Source organism: Varanus komodoensis, unplaced genomic scaffold, assembly GCF_004798865.1.
Source record: "Varanus komodoensis strain SLA01 unplaced genomic scaffold, ASM479886v1 scaffold15, whole genome shotgun sequence".
NCBI lineage: Eukaryota > Metazoa > Chordata > Lepidosauria > Squamata > Varanidae > Varanus > Varanus komodoensis.
This window is the reverse complement of record NW_025335440.1, coordinates 26,532,170-26,551,440: the sequence shown is the minus strand read 5'-3', so window position 1 is coordinate 26,551,440 and position 19,271 is coordinate 26,532,170. Positions and strand designations below refer to the sequence as shown.

At 41.3% G+C, this 19,271-nt stretch overlaps 1 protein-coding gene across 1 annotated transcript in view; it reads right to left on the bottom strand.

The window, feature by feature from the left end:
* The window catches only part of FAM171A1 (family with sequence similarity 171 member A1), a 76,531-nt gene that overhangs the window by 14,902 nt on the left and 42,358 nt on the right, over positions 1 to 19,271 (bottom strand). Inside the window, exons 3-5 of the mRNA XM_044425301.1 lie at positions 13,543 to 13,635; positions 6,424 to 6,582; positions 5,039 to 5,215 (exon numbers count right to left, since the gene is read on the bottom strand). Of these exons, the coding sequence (XP_044281236.1) occupies positions 5,039 to 5,215; positions 6,424 to 6,582; positions 13,543 to 13,635 (429 nt within the window). The remainder of the gene's footprint in view (positions 1 to 5,038; positions 5,216 to 6,423; positions 6,583 to 13,542; positions 13,636 to 19,271) is intronic.

Here is a 19,271-nt window from a genome sequence, read left to right as displayed (position 1 = left end):
CAAACATCATTGCAGCCCTTTCCCAAAGTCCAAAGTCTTAGTCTGATACACCGCGTAAAATGCCTGCCTCTCTTATGCTAAGCAGCTAAGGAGCACCTTGGCTCGGTAAAGCTGAAAATAATCCCTGGGATACTCTTTTGCCTTATGAATCACCAGCACTTCAAATCAACATGCATGTCAGTTTGGATTTATTCTGAGATGCCTTCTCTGTGTGGAGCACAGCAAGTTAAGGGACAACCACCATGCACCATGTTAAAGGTTGTGGGAAAGGATGCAAGCTAAAATAGGACACAAGAGGCTGCAAATCATTTAAATCAGAAGCAAAACCTCACACGCAACAGCAAGAGGCACAAGTGTCCCTTCCCATTGTGTCAATGCTACCTACTTTGGAAGATTTAAATTTCTATCCCATTTTTTAAAAAAGGTATTTCCACATCATGCAAAGTGAAGCTCTCTCCTTGGGGGAAAATAACTTGTTCCTGTAACAGGAACCCTTTGTGGAAAAGTTGAATTCAATTCAAATTCAAGTGAGCAGGAGCTGAAATAGTATCTGGGAAGGGGAGGGACTGTCGGCAGAGCACCTGCTTTGCAGGTGGAAGCTCCTAGATTCAGGTGGAAGCACAAGGAAAGGATAGATTAGGTAGGGAGTGACTGTAGCTCAGGAGCAACCCTCCAAATAAACTAAATGAAGCTGTTAACTCAGGTGGCAGATACTGGGTGACGAGCAGTGGGCAGTGGTGGCTGCCCCCTTGCCATTTCCACTGCTGGGGGACAGAGTCGCAGGCTCCAGGCTGCCAGTCCTACACCCACTAAGCCAGCCAATGGCCTCAGGAGCAATGGAGGATGCTGCCCCATCACCAGTGTCAAAGGGAGATTCAGCTTCCAGTCCAGCTGGCTTCTGCAGACAGGAAGGGACACCTTGCCTCTTGCTTCAGCCTGCCAAGCCTCCTGGGCTGGCCTTGGCATGCACACGTTTTCCACCAGGAAGGTCCCAGGTTCAGTCTCTGTTGCCTCCAGTTAAAAAGGGACTGGGCAGCTGGTGATCTAAAAGACCTTTGCCTGCAGACCTGGAGAGTGGCTGACAGTACATGTAGTCAATATGGACCCAGAGAACTGCAGTAAGACAGCTTACATTATTATACCTTATGGAAGTAAGCCAAGCCACATGCTTCAGGATACACACACACACACACACACACACACCCCTCCATGCGCTGTACTAATTTGCTGAAGAATAGGAATGCTATGTAAAGGCTCTTGAATAATGCCTCTGAGGAGACAAGAAACTTTATTCTATGCTGCACTGGTATAACGTGTACTCAGGGAGAGGCACCAAGTGCTGTCCAGGAATAACCCATTGTTTCAGCTGTTTGCCTGTAACGCAGAGCAAACACTGACAAAGCCCTTTGAAGAAGGAGAGGAAAGGGAGCAGGGCAAAAGGCCAGGGATGAACTTCTGTCCAAGTCAGAAATAATCCGAAGTGTGCTATCAGCACATGACTTTCACTGAGTTGTGGGAAGTTTGTCATCACAGACTAATGGATGGGTGGGCAGCTAATTTGGGGCTTCATTCAGTGGCATGGCTGTACATACCACTAATGCATTTCTCCACCATTCTTAGTCTAGACAATTACCGCGGAAGACCCTGCTGAATGTACCTCTCTTTCAGGAATAAACTTAGATCACCAGGGCATCATTAAGCTGTTTAATTTTATTAATTATTGAAAAGGTACCAGTGCTTTCATTTATTATGCTTTGTCTTCCAGGCAGTCAATTTTGCTTGCAAAGCATCCATTTTGCTTGGAGCAATATGGCATATAGGCAGAAAACAGTGAAGCAAAACCAATCAGCTTGGTAGGATTGGGATTTTTATTTGGGGATGTGTGTTTTGGGCACCTTATTAACATACCATTCCTAAGGACCCTTGCGGGAAAGACCCACTGATTTCAACATATCTTCCTTCAAAGAGTTAAGACAAAGGGCCATCTCCATGAATGGCAGTCCCATCAGTCAGAGGGATGTATTATTGTGTACCAAATTTAGCTTCTGGGGACACACTGCCTTCCAGTTCTGATTAAGCCATTCTTTTCTTTATTCAAGCTAAAATTTTGGTAAGCAAATATCAGTTCCTTAAGGGCAAAGGTACAAAGATTGTTTAGGAAGAAATCTTTAGATACTGACTGTGTTTCTTTCCCGTTTCCAGAAGCTGTGGGAAATTCCCAAGGGCAAACCGGGAAATGGCTACATGCACTGGCAAGACTTTTAGCTACAATAAACATCCGTCTATATTTCCTAGATTCAGTTCTAATGCTTATGGAAAATATGTGACAACCAGATAGAACTTAACAACAAAAGTTAATTGATCTGTCTACTTTATTGCTGTTTTGTTAGGAACTTGTTTTACATTTATGCATTCATTTAAATTTAGTCTGCAGTAGGGGCTGAATTGCAAATCAAAATTATGATCTTTAGCTTCAGAAAGTCTCCAAAGCAGTTCATAGCTTGAAGTGAAGGAGAAGGAATGAAATAAATAGGAAAGCAAATTTCCTAAGCACAAGTTAAAAGAAGCCGTATCTTTTCTAGCATGATGACAGGTTAAATCATCTCGGTTCAAGATACCCTTTCCAACACTATATATTAGGGCTGCAATCCTCTAGACGATCCTTTAGGACCAACCAGAGTGGACAAGGGAAACTACTGGCACAAAGAAGGGGTTCTCAAAATGTACACAGTTGTGAATTCACAAACGACAAGGGGCCCGTGGTACCTTAAAGACTTGGATAGAATTATGGGGCCAATATGTGTAAGACAAGGAAAACCTAATAAAAGTAAACTAAGATGCTTTTGGAACACTGAACAGGATGTCGTACGAAGCAATCCCTTCTCCATTTTTATGAATATTACTAAATTTAAGGGCGTGTCAGATTTGGTGGTGCTGATGGGGTGCATGTATTGTCTGCAAACTGAAGAGCTAAGATTTTCTTAAGATGGAACAATGACATAATTTTATGTTGCATTCTTAAAATGCAATTATTTAAAGTTGCCTCGCGGCAATTATGCTTCTTATTGTTGCTATTGTTAATATAAGAATCAGTATTCGGGCATTGTGAAAGAGGTTTTCGTATGGCACAATCCTACAGCAGGAAAGATTTTGAACGTCCAGCTGCAAGTGCTTCAGAAGGGGAATGAAGGGAGGCTGAGGCAGCACCAGGATGCCCCCCACTTCCCGATTCCCACTCCCCAGAACCCTTAAAACCTTGAAGAAGCAGCCAGCATGCCTCTTTCTGTGTTGGTTCCATGGGCTGAAGGGGGATCCTACAGCCTCTAGACACTATCTAGGTTGCTCTATTAATTACTTTTTCTTTTCCTTCTTCTATTACATAGGATACGTTTAATAGCTTTAAAAAGATAAGATGAAATAATACATAACCCCGTGCCAATGGAGACACCAGTCCTAAACAAATGCCAGTGCAGCCAATTATGCCACAAACCATTCAGTCTGCATGTGTTAAAACAGATATTTAGATACCACACAGGTTTTCGTCATTCAAGCTACCAACTGAATGCCATTTACACCCACCCATATAGGTGTTTTTATTTTAATTCCAAGCAGGAAGCAGTTTATAAAGTAATAACCAGAAGACAGAGAGATTTAAGTGCCTGATCACTGTGATCTAATGTGCACATTTACAGAAAATTCCCACAACTCCCTCCACGCAGCCATGATGCCGGGGCATGCTGGAAAGTGTAGAACAATTTTGCTAGCCAAGCATGCATAAGACTGCATCCTTAATAATCTTATTTCAAGAAGCTCCTCTTCTTGCAGTTATTCATACATATGTGCATGATCCTGCTACTTGAAAACAAGATACAGGAAGGGTAAAAGGTAGACTGTTTCTTGCAGGAAATGGCATATGTGAGTCAATTTTCTCATTCTCCCTCCAAACAACATGTTTTGAATCATAAATGAAAATGGAAGAAAATGGGGTTTCAATTAACGGAGTCTATATATTGAATTAAAAGATGACCTAAATCTCAGTGGCAAACAACAATTATATTCCTAATTCCAAAATTCTAGGGTCTGCATTCCAGAAATTATTTTTACTATTTTCCAATAATGTTCGCACACAGTAACATGAACTCTTCAGCCCCTAAGTAGCATCACCAACCTCTGGAAGTGCCCTTTTGTAGCTTCACAAAACTACAAGAAAGGAAACAAGGCCATTCCCTTCAGCTCACTTGGCCCAAACACTTTTTGTCACTTTTTTGGGGGTCTCCTTTAAGGGTCTACCATTTTGCAGAGTTTAGCAGAAGGAGAGAGAAAAAGGAGCTTTCTATTGCCAAATCTGACCCAATTCAAACCCATGCTGACTACTCTTACACCCAAGCTGCAGACATTAACTTCGGCCTGTTCTGATCAACATGTACTGTTCATTTATTGTAAGCTACCGAAGTTTTCTGTAAGAAAAGAAAGATGAAGATGGAATACAATAAAACAAATAGAACGTCTTTAAGGCTGTCCTTATGTCAAATGCAGAACTTCAGGTAGGAGGCTGAATCTCCAGATGGCCATGCTCTTTTCCCCATGGGGCAACCCCTTTCCCCTGACCACCCACAATTTGGTGGCTTTAAGTGACAGTATGTTGTTGTTTTGGCTCTGTCCAGTGCGCACCTCCTTAGAAGTTTTCTGAAACACAATCTGACCTTTGGGCTGGAAGAAGTCCAGCACCCCTCTTTTAAGGGCCACACCCGATACTAGAAAGCCTAGCACCTGAATAAAGGCTGTACCCAATTTGACATCAAATTTGGCTGTATAAACACAAAGAATCAGTCCTACTTGTCCATCAAGCCTTCTAAAACCTACACCAAATTGCACAACAAGAACTATATGGAGGAATTCTCATTTCAAACAATCCCTGTGAATTATTCTTGAGCCCCCACAGACAATGATCTCTCATTACTGCCAGTTGTGCTATTATTAGAAGTTTGGAACAAACTGCCGACACACGAGCTTGGAGCAATGAGAAAAGGCTGCTTACCAAATTTTTGGTCAAACCTCCAGGCGGGCACATGAGTATTGTGCTTCAGGTTGCTGGTTGTCGGGAGAGGCACTGTTACATAGATGGGTCCATTCACTGGAACCGGAGTCCCATCGCTTTTGAGTAAGTGAACACTAACTGCAGTGACAGGAGTAAGATCATACCTAGTGTTATTTCCTGTAAGCAAATGAATGACATCATGAAGATGCATAGAAAGGTAACTTTCAGAAGAAATTAACACAGACACTTAACATACAAACATCTCCTGTAATTATTGACAAATACTTTCCTGTTAGCAAACAATGTCTTGACCTGGACAGCGTTTTGGAAATTCAACTTCCATTTACACTAGTCTCTAATTCATTCCACTTCAACCAATTAACCAAAACACATTTAAACTTCTTTGTTTCAAATTGCTCGACTCCTCTCTCGGTTGCTTTGCGTGTCCAAGTGACACAAGAGCGTGTTGGTGGTAAAGAAGGCAAAAGGCAAATGGCAACAGTAACAGGTAATTTGCTTTTTTTGTGGGTCATATTACAGGGGCAACATTTTTTGCTTAGGTGGGTATTTGGCAAGTGAATCCATGTGTGAGTGAGGACTAGAATTCAGATCGCCTGAGGCCCAGTCCTGAGCAACTGACCATTACACCACACCGGCTCTCAGAGGGTGTAGACACTGCAATGTTCAGCTAACACAGTTCCAATTCTAACACAATTCTCCACCATTAGATACAGTAAAACAGCATGTGTTTGTGCCCCCCCCACCCCGCATGTTTCCTTTTCTTTAATCTACTTTGGGGATTGGATCTATACAACTCACTGCCACAATTTTTAATAAAGTTCTTTAATTAGACTTCACCACTAGAAGTTGCTGTCTCAGCCATAAAAGCATTTAACTGCTGGGGTTGTCACCACCACTACAGACAACCCTTCAAACGGAACAACATTTTGGACTACAATGCCCAGCATTGCTGACCACTGCCTATTCTGCCTGGTGCTGATGGGAAAGGAAGTTCAAAACATCCAGAGGACACTAGGCTTGGGAAGACTGCCCCAAAGAATCAAAGTGACTTTAGTTTTGTAAATAGATCTTTAAAAAAGTATTGCATAATTTTCCTTTTCCTCCCAAATGTTAGCTTTTCCCCAGAAAACTACCAAGGAAAAAATTACCAGGATCAACTTTTTTGGAAAACGTACATCTCCATTTAGGATGTTTGCCATGTTAACAACTATAGGAAAGACTTTGAGAATGGGGCATCCTTTCTCACTTGGGGAAAAGAGCCAACAAAAGGCATCTTCTACATAGACATACTATTCTAATACTACTGAAGCACAGCATGCCACAAAATTTAAACACTTTAAAAAATCACAAGGTTAAATGTTTACCAGTTCCATTGCCATCATATCCTTGCAAATAAGGGAAACTATCCACCTCCCAAGGTGAACTAGCTGAAGTAAGAAATGCTGTGAGGTCACTATAGCTGGTATTCTCTGGCAGCTTCAAGGCTCTCCTTTGAAAATGAACTTTGGGCTGAATCCGTGCACCTAGCAATAAGCAAATAAACATGACATTAGCCATCTATGTGGGGCATATTTTCATAAATGCAATTACAACATTTATAACAAACCCTGATGCCTCTATTATAATGCCTCCATCAGGAGGACAAATATTCCTCCCACTGCATTACACTGATGAATTTTGTGGGAGATTCCCAATGTTTGCCTAATTGATGAATTTAATATATTCTAGTGAAAGCAGAAAAACTCAACAACAATTAGCAAGGCAGGAGCTAGCAATAAATTATGCCAAGTCAACTCAGCTACAACAAGCACACTCTTGGACTACCTCATCTCAACTAAGCCACCACCATTCTTCAAAGTAACAAAACACTCTTAATTCCTGCAACTGTTTGGAGGCCTCCCAACTCTTTTTAATAGTAAACCTTGGTCCTATTAACTTTCAATATTATTCAAACTTCCATTATTTTATTTAATCTATTGTTGCAAATGACAAATTAGCACTTCTTTTACTAAAGTTGAAATAAGACTTTATTTTGTTTAGCCATTATATGAATCAGTACATGTAAACTTTACATAGAAGTAGATTGTACATATAAAAGTGATGGAGCAGAGCACTGAAAAACCTCCTTCCCTCTTGCTGCTTCTCTGGGTCTGTGCCCACCTCCTTGAACTATACCACTCCAAGAAGCCATTAAGGATGCAAGGCAAGCCATGCTGGATCAGATCAAGGTTGGTCAAACAGCAGCCGACAAGCCACCCATGGGAAATCCATCGGCAGGACCTTAGGACAATGTCATCCACTCTCCCATGTCCCATAGCAACTGGTGTATGCAGGCACACAGCCTCTGATATTGGAGGAAGCATCAGGGTTAGTAGCCACTGATAACGAACTTTATTCAATTCCCTTTTAAAGCCATTGGTTCCTGCAAGGTCATTCCAGGCCTCCTTGCCATGGACATTGCCTACCCTGCCTGCCCATTGCCTGGGGCTTTCTAATCTCCTAGTGGGGCTGAGCAGCTGAAGGAAATGTCAGCCAAGGGGAGTCACTGCCTCATTCACCTGGGGCATCTCTCAGCTTGGAGGCAGACCTAGGAAGGATTGAGTCCATGGAACAAAAATAATCCAGCCCAAGCTTCTGAAGGGCCCTCGTTACTGAGTCAGCCATGGCATCAAAATGCTGCTGCTTTCCTCAGTCAACAAAGACTGCAGCTCCGGAAAGCCAGGATTTATCTGCTCAATTTGCCACTGAACTGAGCAGTAATCCCAGTGCACAAGCCAAAGCGTACTATCCAAACCCTTTGACATCACTGGGTTCCTGCTAGCATGCAAGAGTCTTCATTGGATCAGGGGCCAAGGGAGCAGCTGTTACTCTAAACTTCTCCAAGAGCTAGAGCAAGTTGACTTATTTCAGCTGTGTGGATTTCAAGCAATCATACCATCATACCTTACACAAGGGCCAAATCTGAAAGCCCCTCTAAGGACAGGCAACCTGAAAAGCAGCTTTTCCAACTTGGTATCTTCTGGATGTGTTAGACCATATGGGGCAGGAAGGCTAGAAGGTGATGGGATTTGTGGTAGATCGCATCCAGAAGGCACTAGGTTTGGGGAGCATATTCTAGTGACTAAGACGTTCATTGAACTCTCAACCAACTCTGAACTTTCGTTTGACGCCACTGAATGGAATCAGTATGGTTTTGAGTCTTGGCAGGATTAGAGTTCACTTCATGCAGTATTTATAGTTTTAGGTTCCATTAGGAGTCTGCTTATGAAGCCAAAAACACTTCTCCACAAATTCATACCATTAACAAAGCTTTACAACAAACACAGCAAGGCCCCATCTGCAAACTTTTGCATAAGATACAAATAAAGATTTAAAACAGCTGTTACTGTATTCCCAAGAGCTCTCTTTTTCTATAGATGGAGCGTGCTTTCATAAAAAAGCATTTCAATGAAGAACCAAGATTAACTCCGTATTTGTAATGATGTCCATCTATACTGCCCGGGGCTGTTAATTCAATAAACAGTCTTAAGCCTTTGTAACTATTAATAGGCCAACTAAGATATACCACTTTAAAATAACATTACCTGGTAAGAAATCATAATTTATCATCTACTCATAAGGCCAGATCTACTTCTACTAGTTTTTTGTCACCAGCATTGGACTTATGAGTTCCACCCAAAGTGAATTCTCAAAATTGGAACCTCTGTTATCTATGAACAAGAGGCTAATTCATATACATACCTTGTAAGAGATCCTTTTCATGTCGTGTAAAGGTAGATACATGCTGTACCATGCTTTTACCAGGAACATTAAATATGTGACATGAAGGATGAGCATAGCCCAGTTAAAATTATTCTTCCCTTCCAAAAATGAGGAACAGTTGCATGAATGCGAGTTATCTACATATTGCCCTGTCTGGGTAGAAGTACTGTCCCTTCCTCCAGCATATTAATAAGATCTTTGACAAGAAGAGAGCCTGAACTGGACTAGCACAGCATAAAATATGTTCACTTAGAAAGCAGACATTCATCAAATTCACAAATCCTTCCTTCTTTGTTAAATTTATATCTAGTCTCTTCACCAAATCATGTTTAAGGCAGCTAACCACAACAAAACACAAAGTGAAAACAATTAAAAGGCAGGTGAACTACATGAATAACCCTGATTTAAAAAAAAAACCTGTTGAACAAACTGCTACATATTTACAATTGCCACAACAAATCACTATTCAGGTCAAAGTCTTTATCTGCCAGCAGAAGATAATCTGAATGGGGCAGGATGGGTCTGAAATGAGGTAACTCAGGGCTCCCAACTGTACACACAAGGAAGAATGGGCAAGAAAACCTCCACAGAAGTGTGTCAGGCCTCATGGGAAGGACTGCAACTTTTAACTACATTTTTTAAAAAATGTCACTGGTTAAGAAGCATCCCAGCCAAGGTCTTTGACCTCCCAGCTCCAAAACTCTTCTAAGTGGCAATATAGCGGATTGAACATTAGGGATGAATATGTCCTGACAATGAGCTAAGATTTCTTTCCATTTTAACCATTATCTTAGAGCCAAATATTTGAAGGCATATTTGAAGGCTCCAACCAATATGCCTTCAAAGTTAAGTCATTTTGGCACAGTACATAGCAATATACAACCTCAAAAATGAATGACGATTTTCTGCAGGGTGGCTCTTTTGGTCAAACCATAAAACCTTCCACAAACGTCAGTTAAAAAACCTGAATCAAGCTAACACTTTTGATTTAAAACAAATGACAACAACATATTGAAATAATTATCGCAGTCTTCTGAACCAAAATGCTAGCACAAACAGTTGATAGCAGCTAAACCAACACATTTGTTAAACAGGAAGGAATCCCTTTTTAGCCTGTTTCCAGTCTTAAATTGAAAGCAGTAATTTTACAAGCTACATGCATTCAGCTTTGAGCAACTCAGGAGTCTGCATATTTCTCCCACTGTTTTACAACTGATACCTGCAGTACCTCAGGGGCAGCATTGTTTAAACAATCAGAAATAAATTTCTCTGTTGCTCTGCATATGAGTATCCACAACAAAAACTAAAACAGACAAAGTGCAAAAGAATTAAGATTGTCTCAGGCAATTTATTGCCACTGTACTTCTACAAGTACTACTACTGATACCATTAAAATTCTCCACTGCTGATAGACAATTGGTATTGTGATACAGAAATACAGTTTTGGCTTGCTTGATACAGGATGCATTATCCTAAGGTGGCGGCAGTGGCGGCAGGCTAAATCCGCTCTACAAACATAAACCAATTTAACTCCCCTAGTTTCTTCCCCCAAGGAAATGAAGAAACTCTTGAAGAAGAAATTCTCTTTACCATCACAAAGCTGCCATTCCTGCAGTGAACAACTGCTATTCCAATATGTACAGAGAATCCTACAATGTGGGCTGAAAATTAGCAGAAGCTGCTTTTTCCCCTTCAGGACTGTTTTCTCCCATGCAGATAGAATTAATGAAACTGAAACCCCATGCAATGTAGTTAAATTTCTTGTACTCTAGGCATCCTGCAAAGAGCTCAGGATGGTCTGATTTAATCAGGACAGCTTGCAGGATGTCCTTGCCCAGGGTAGGCAAGTCTTCACTAACGGTAGGCAGAAAGATTCCTGTGCTTGGCCTCTGCTGCCTCCCAGCACTTCACCCTCTGTCCATCACAGGCCATGCCACCTGCCCCGGCATTCGTGGATCACAGCTGCATGGGTCTTGGTCCACGACTGCTCTGGATTGCCTCATTGCCCCTTATGCAGCTGGGCCTCAACACGTACACGGTGCCTTTTGCTATTCTCCCAGCAGCACGACGCGGTATGTTAGGCTGAAGGCACAGGGACCGGCCTAAAGACGTCCAGGCTGAGCAGAAATTTCTGACTTCTGACTTCAGCAATATATACTATACCGCACGGCACTGACTTTCAAATAATTCATTAAATCCATTTTGGATACAAATTTATTTTGCATATATTCTGTTTTGAATATTTATTTTGTTTTTGTTAGCCTTGAAAAGAAAAGGGGAGTTGAAGGAACCACAGACCCCTGCACCAAATCACAAGAAATCCCACTCAGTAACCTTTTGGACTAAGTATTTCTTCTTTTCTTTCCAGCCTATTTTAAGAACCACAGCAGTGATTTATAAAAATTCCCAGGGTGCTGGATTCTGCCTTCTACTATAGCTCACATTTGTTGTTGTTGTATCTCTTCCTTGTTTGGTTTTAGTGAGAATTCTTATTGACTCATTTCAGTGCATTTGTTATTAATGTGAGGTGTTTTGTTTATTCTATGGGTAGGACTATTTATTTTTGCTATAATTTCTAGCTGTTCTGCTCATGGCATGCCTACCATGTGCATAGCCATGTCTCCATCAACACACTGATCCACTGGCCTTGCTTTAAGGATGGTGCCTGAGCTGTGGAAAGGTTGAAAAACACTGTTCTAGAAGTTTGGGGCTACAACTCCCAACATTCCTGCCAGCCCTGGTGGTTGGATCTGATAGGAATTAAAGGCCAAAACATCTGGACAGTGCCAGGCTGGGGAAGGCTCCTTTAACATGTCCCAAGGTTCCTTCTTTGTATTACTCAACTGTTAACAATGTTTGTTTTATTAAAATAAAAATCTGCAACTATTGTTTACATCTATGTTCTTGTGCAACAGTAAATTTGTTCATTTACTCCCATTAACCCCTATGTAGCTGATTCAATTGGTTCACTGCCAAAGAAGTTTCAAGTCATCAAGATCTCAGTTACTGAGAGCCAAAATGCCTCTGAGAATATTATATAACAGTATCTGAATTTGCTCATTTCCCTCTTCCCACTCTGTTCCTTTTTCCTTTTATATCATATCTATTTGGTGATAAGCCACTATTTTAAACTGTAAATTGCTCTTAGTGAAATGCCAGAGAGAAGGTATGTAAATATAATAAATCAAGATTTTCGAATGCTCCTTTAAGCACTTCAAGTGATTTCTAAAAAATCAAACTCTTTCTCTAGTTCCAGTTTCAGTTGAGCGATTTCACAACAGAAAGTTTAGAGACTATTTGGTCTCTACATTTCAACTGCCCATTTTCCAGGGCTGGGTCAAAGGACAAGATGGCAACCACCCACCCACGTTCCACATAGGGCAGCCTACTGAACCAGCAGTTGAATCTTACCTCAGACCAACAATATATCTGTGTCCTCTACCACACCTGAAGGAAACAGAGTAGTTTAGATGCGGTACAGCCCACTGTGTAGCACACAGCTCTGTCTCCCAAGACCTCACCGCTAGTCCCTGTCCCTCATCATCTGCTGACTGAGGAAGCTGCCTCTTTCTACCTAATGGTAGGCTGGCCCTGTGAAATTTGAGGGAAGACATAGGATCATCAGAAGGGGCAACAGAGGGCATCTAGTCCAACTCACTGCTCAGTGCAGGATTCCAGTGACCACAGCATTCCTGGCAGATGGCCATCCAACCTCTGCTTAAATATCTCCACAGCAAAGGAGAAGCCACCACAACCGAAGGCAGTCTGTTCCAATGCTGAACAGCTCTTGCTCTTATGGTTGGCCTAAACCTACTTTACTGCAGTCGCCACCTATTAGCTCATGTTCTGCCCTCTGGAACAAGAAAGAATAAGTCTTCTCCATTTTCTGTGTGACAGCCCTTCTGAGATGTCAAGATGGCTATATGTCTCCACTTAGCAGCTTAGGAACATACAATCCTTTGAACTGCTCCTTATAAGGTTTGGCTTCCAGACCCCTCACCATCCTGGTTGCCCTCCTCTGGATGCCCTCTAGTTTGTCAGTGTTCTTCTTGACAATGCCCAGAACCAGACAGAGCACTACCTAAGATGCTCCATGCTTTCTCATGAGCTGGATGCTGTGATTTGCATCCTGACACACAATCCATTGTCTAGAGTGTCCCCTTAGCAACACTATGCTCATGAGATACTCCTGCTGGTAGATACTTCTTAGCTATTGCCCACTGCATTCCCTTACAGCCTCTGGAGGAGAAGTTTGAGGGTCTCTTGAAGTCTTTGCTGGATTGGAGCCCTTTCCACAAATAGAAGGAGCTCTTCTGCGGTGGAAGAGAACTCAGGATGAAACCTAATATGCATGTTACTGCAGCCCAACATTGCATTAGTCTTTCTTGCAGCTGCATCAGTTATAATTTAGACAGTACGAACAAATATCAAAATAATACATAAGTGATGTGATTCAATACATATAAGTACTGAACAATCATTGCAGTTTATTTAAACAAAATTCATCTAGCAAAATTCATCTTTTGGTGCAGTGGCCCAAGTACTGGTTTGGTGTGGGAAGACTCTACCAAGTGAATTGTTCAGTAATTCAGTAATCCATATCAAATGCAGACAAAATTTGCATTGTTTTCTTAAAGCTCAGTCCAAATAATGCTTTAGGACAGGCAAAAACTGACACGGCAATCTAAAGAACATCACTTTGCATTCAAATAGCTACATACCTTGAAATCCTGAGACTATCTGTACAACATCTTCATACACCATTAGAGTAGCTGAACGTTCAGGGAGAAGGCCAAGGCTCAGAGAAGAAAACACTGTAGAAGGAAAATTGGTTAAGCAGGAGATATGCCAGTCCTGAAGAAAAGAAAAAACTCACTTCTCTACCATCTCCATTGTTCAATGTTCACTAACAATCATCATCATCACCCCCTGCCTTTTTTTCCCTTTCAGAAGGAACCCAAGTGGGCTTACGTGGTTTTCCTTTTCTACATTTAACCTAACAAGAATCTTATGAGGTAGGTTAGTCCGAGAGTCAGCAACCAGGCCAATGTCACCCAGTGGACTTCATGGCTGAATGAAGACTAGAATCTGGGTCTCTGAGTCTCAGTCTAATATGCCAGCCGCTACCCTGGCTGTTACAGACTCTTTTAAGAGAATGGATACATGTTCTGAATGACTGTATGTACCAAATGAATTATTTTGCATAGATTTCATCAGCTTTTATGTGATGAAGTTTGGACCTAGATGTGTACAAGTGTAAGATCAACTTAAAACAGAAAGAATGTTGTGTTTCAGATGATAAGGAGAAGCCCCTGTCTACCACATCTGATTTTCTTCTTGACTTACAAAGCAATAGACTCTCCTTGTCCCAAACAAAATTCAAGTGTTCAAGAGTTTCTATATTTTTTATAACAGAGAGCTGGTACCAAATTTGAGCCTCACCAGCTTTTCTTTGCCAAGGGCAGAATTGCCAAGGTTTTCCTGCTTGGAGAACACCAGAACTGCCAAGCCAGGAACTATTACAGCAGCAAGGTTTGTTCCCTGGCACATGCAAAGAGAGAGAAAGGGCAGAAGTGCGTTCCCTAAATAAAGCTTGCTGTTGTCTGAGTTTGGAAAAGTGCCTGCCACCCTCTGGAATAACCGTCAGTAGCCTGTTCCAGTTGAAACCCACCAAAACCCCTTATATGTGATAGATCTGGTTTGTCTACATCTCTAAAGAATAGCTGAAAAATGTCATGCATATATAATGTTCAACATGAAGGGCAGCCAGTACAGAAGATAAAACCTGGGAACTGATTACACAGTTTGGACCTATGCATGTTGAATTTTACATGTATATGCCTTCTTGAAATAGTGCACGCTTGCATGAGTGTCCAGTTGCCATACAAGCAGGACAAAAGTGCTTTCGGTTCCCCACGCTATGTGCTTATATTCCAACTACATCTGTGTACAGAGAAACTATTCCAAAGCATTTATTTTAAATAACGACCACAGAAACTCAAATTCAAGTAACACAGCACAGCTTTTCTAAGAACTAGAAAAGGCATCTTCCGAATTTCTTTCATGTGTATCCCAAATACAGTAAATAAAAATCAAAAAGGAAGAGTTGAACTTTCCAGAAATTCTTTGTTTTTCTCCAGTAAAACTGAAGGAGTTGGGCATTGACACCATGAAATAACAAGATTTTCTTTCTTTTGTTTCTTCATTCATATATATGAGGTTCCACCCCTCAAAAATGCCTAACACTGTCAACAAAGGTGGGAAATCAGCACAGCAAATATGTCAATAGTGTTCATTCAAACTATGGAAGGGCAACCTGCGTGCTTCTGATGTTGTAGACTGCAAGTCTTATAAGTGCCAGCCAGGCACTAATCAAGAATTATGCAAATCCTTGATTTAAACAATAAAGGCACAAAGACTTGTCCTAGTATAACTATAACATATTTGAATTTCTAGAATGCTCTGCTAAGCATTAATGAATCCACCATATAAATCAAAATCTTCTCAAATTACAGATGTCCCATCATATTAATTTCCGTCCTCATATAAAATCTGCTACTAAAAGCACTTATCAGGCACATGATGTACTACGAGCAGGATGAACGATCAAGGAGGTATTACAGAGGACAGAATAAAAATAATCCTTTTCTGCCCATAATTTTATTTCTACGGAAGAAAACCAATGCCATTCTAAGAGATGAACAAATGTTCCCCATCAATCACTGAAACAAAACAACACAGATAACCCATGAGTGTGCCTGATTTTTTTCTGAATAATAAATGGACCCTGTTTTCAGGTTCTCAGGGTTTTTTTTTTTAAACGTGATATATAATAATTAAAAATCACATTTGTGGTTGTTCACATAAAGACATTTCAGAAATAACAACACGATACATTGACTTTAATGTGACTTATTTCTAAGTAGACACGTTGGATTGCACTGTCAGTTCCTTAAAAACAGAAGCAAAAATAACAGCATTTAAAAAATACAAAATAATTTTAATGAAACTACTCTTATCAAAATAACTTCAACAAGCAATGAACAAAGTACTACATACAGACTACAAGCTTATAAACATGGCACAGTTATTTATATTCACTGTTAAGTTTTAAGGCTATAGTTGCATACACCCTTACCTGGGTATTTGCCACACTGAACTCAATGGGACTAACCTCTGAGTGGGCATTTAGGGCTTGGCAGCATTATACTTTAATGCCCTGTGGTATATTGTTTGACAGCCTTCCCCAATCTGGGTAGGTTCTACACTAAAGCACCGTTCATGTTTCAGGCATCCTCCTACTGGAATTTCTGCAAAATGGAACCACCGCTGAGATGGCAAATGCTAAAGAATACAGGGCAGCATCCATTGTGTTTACAAAGCAGCTGAGTATCACACCTGAGCAGAATTGTGGAAGACACAGGAGTTTACTTCTTGCTGTTTCTAACTCAGCTAACAAAATGCACACCTTGGATCACGCACAGCAAGAGAGGTTTAAAAATAACGAGCATGGCAACCGTACATTGCACTCTAACAGACAAGTGCAGTCAAAAGTAGATTCCCCAAATAATCATAGAGGAGGAAGAGGATGGGGAGGGAGCTGCCCCGGAGTTACTTCGGAATCCTTCTCCTTCTCCACTCATGTTTTTGGCATGCCGAGTGGCAAGGGACTGCCCTCCCCCCATTGCCCCCTTGCCTTGTTCTGTCCTCATTCACCATCACATGCCATCACCCCTCTCCAGGTCCCCCTGCTGCTCCTTTCAATTTTGGCTCTTTCCTCGGTGACGGCAACAGAGAGAAGCAGACTGTGCAGAAATGACGGACAAGTGGAGAGGTTAGGCTGGGGCAGGGAAAGCTTTAAAGCCAGTCCTTTGTAAGTATAATACCACTAGGTTGGTACAGTTTCTTTGCAATGCAGAGGAACTGCAAGTACCAGAAAAAAAAAAGTAGTTTGGAAAGCAATGGAATGCGGATGGAGAAACAGCATGAGGATGACAGTTTGGAGCGCTCATTACATGGTGTCCGAGTGAGTTGTACATTACAATGCCAGCTAAAACCCTTGCTTAGGTCATTCCCCTGTGCCCTTCAGATGGCTTGGACTTCTGAGGAAATGGATGGAAATGAAGCATGACTGAAAGCCAAACCATGGCTAGAAATGCAGGTGTGTCCATTACATGGCCTCAGCAAGCAAGGCCAGTGGTAAGGAATGCTGGAATTTGTCATCTGAAACATCTGAAGACCACCAAGCTTGAAATTGTTGCTGTATATCATACCATAAATCTTAATATACTCTAAAAACTAACTTAAAAACAGGTTTGTATAGTTCAATATAAAGAATAATTATTATAAAAATCAACAAATGGAAGCCAGTGTATAGTGATCTTTTCATCTTCAACTTTATGCTTGTACACAATGGGTTTAATAAACTCTGATAAGTACAAATACCATGTGGGTGCCTGCAGCCTTTGGGCAACTGGGAAAACTAAGCAGAAACTGGCACTTAGCCATACCTTCACATTATGGGCAAACTGCTATCTGCAGTCTATGGTTTACTGTTCCCAAAGAAGCCAAGATTTTAAGCCAGCTTTAAAGCAGAACTTGAAGTTGGATTATTAATACTGGCTTGCTTGAAAGCACTTAAAGGGAAGCTGGGCACAAGTGCTTCTGGCTTGTTCTGCTACTCATGCAAAAGAAAGAGCAATGTGGTGGAAGAGTACAGATGCATGCCGTTTGTGCACATCCTCACTAAACCAAGTTTGCACATTTACTGTGATATGAAAAATAGATTAGCATGTTAATCAGGTTGTGAGTAATCCCACATTTTATCTATCCATTTTCATAAGGAATGCATAACTTGTGATTTCCAATACTTTGCACATACATTCCTAGCAACAGAGGCCATATAAGATGCCACTTCTAAAGATGTATTTAGATTTAGTTACTACATAACTGACTAAAATTATCTTGACAAGTATCACACTTATATAAAGTGATATCTTAGTAGATATACTTTCCTCTGTTGGTGTTTGTTTAAACTTATACCTATTCTTATGTAGGGGATAAGAGGGTATTTTGTATGAATGAAGACATCCAAGTAATGTTTCTGTGATTGTTAGCTTATCCAGCACAGCACGACTGCTCACATAAATCATGTTATGCCAGTTGAAATGAGCTCGAACACAATACCAATGGAACTTGTTTACATGATGAGGAAAAACCATTATGCCAATAAACACCACCAGTGTGTCATTTACACTAGTCCAACTTAATTTATGTTAGCATTAGCATTATATTTGATGCAGCTGCCATGCAGTGGGCCTGCCGCTGCTGCTGCTGCTCATAGGCAAGAACAGGGAAAGGACAATGCTTCAGTCACTGGCCAAGGCTGAAAGGATAGAGCAGGGAGGGTGAAAACCATGCTGCCCGGGTAACTACATGATCATCTGATGGGCAAGTCTGGGTGCACCATGGAAAGAGTGAAGGGCTGTTTGCTGTGCTGTGTGACCCCAGCCGAGGACTGGCAGTGGCTCTCCAGAGTTTCAGGCAGGAGATCTTCATGCATACCAGGAGATGCCAGGGATCGGAACTGGAACTTTCCGCACGCGAAGCATGTGCTGAGCTGCTCAACAGTGGCTCCTCTGCCCCTCAGCATGGGTAATGGCTGCCATGCTGCTCGTGGTTGGAAGTGCAGGTCCAACTCACATACAGTGTAAAGCTATTTTATATAAGTACCGGGGGCGCTTCTTTACTCATAACTTGTCACAACAGAGGGAATAAGTGACATTTTAAATTTAAGGCCTTGGCAATTATATAAATTCATTTTTGGACAGTTCCTTCACTGAGGCCAGAACCCAGGCAAACAAAGCCCTTGTTTGACCCACAGACCTCCCTCTTTTCTGCTTCATCAACAGAAGCGTTCATATTCATTTTCTCCTGCATGTTTCCAAGTGGAGTAACTTTTATCATTAGCATTTCTTCCCACAGACCACAGCTTTTGGCTAAGCTTAAAAGTCCCTTTTTTTACCTCCATCCAAAGCATGTGCCTAACTGGCAGTATCTGAACCAAAAAAAGTCCAGGATTTTGTTTGCTTTTTTAATGTGGGGGACACACACCAAAGTAAGAATATCTGCAAACTGATGTAACTAAAGTATTTTAAAACGTGTGGCTTGGATTAATTCATTCATTTTAGAATAGCATGAATTTGCCCCATGCTCACTTCTCTTTCTTCTATTCTCTTAATTTGGCCATTTAGCAGAGGAAGTAAGGGCAAAGCAGGGGACAAAATAATGGCTCCCTCTCACTGAACAGGGTGGCAAAATGCCTAATGAACTCAACAGAGAATGCTCAAACAAGCATTTCTTTCAGAAGCATGCACTTATTTCAAGTGCCTTCTCTCTTGAAAATACTTGAATAAGCAACAAGTCCAGTTCAGATTTCAATGACCTGTCA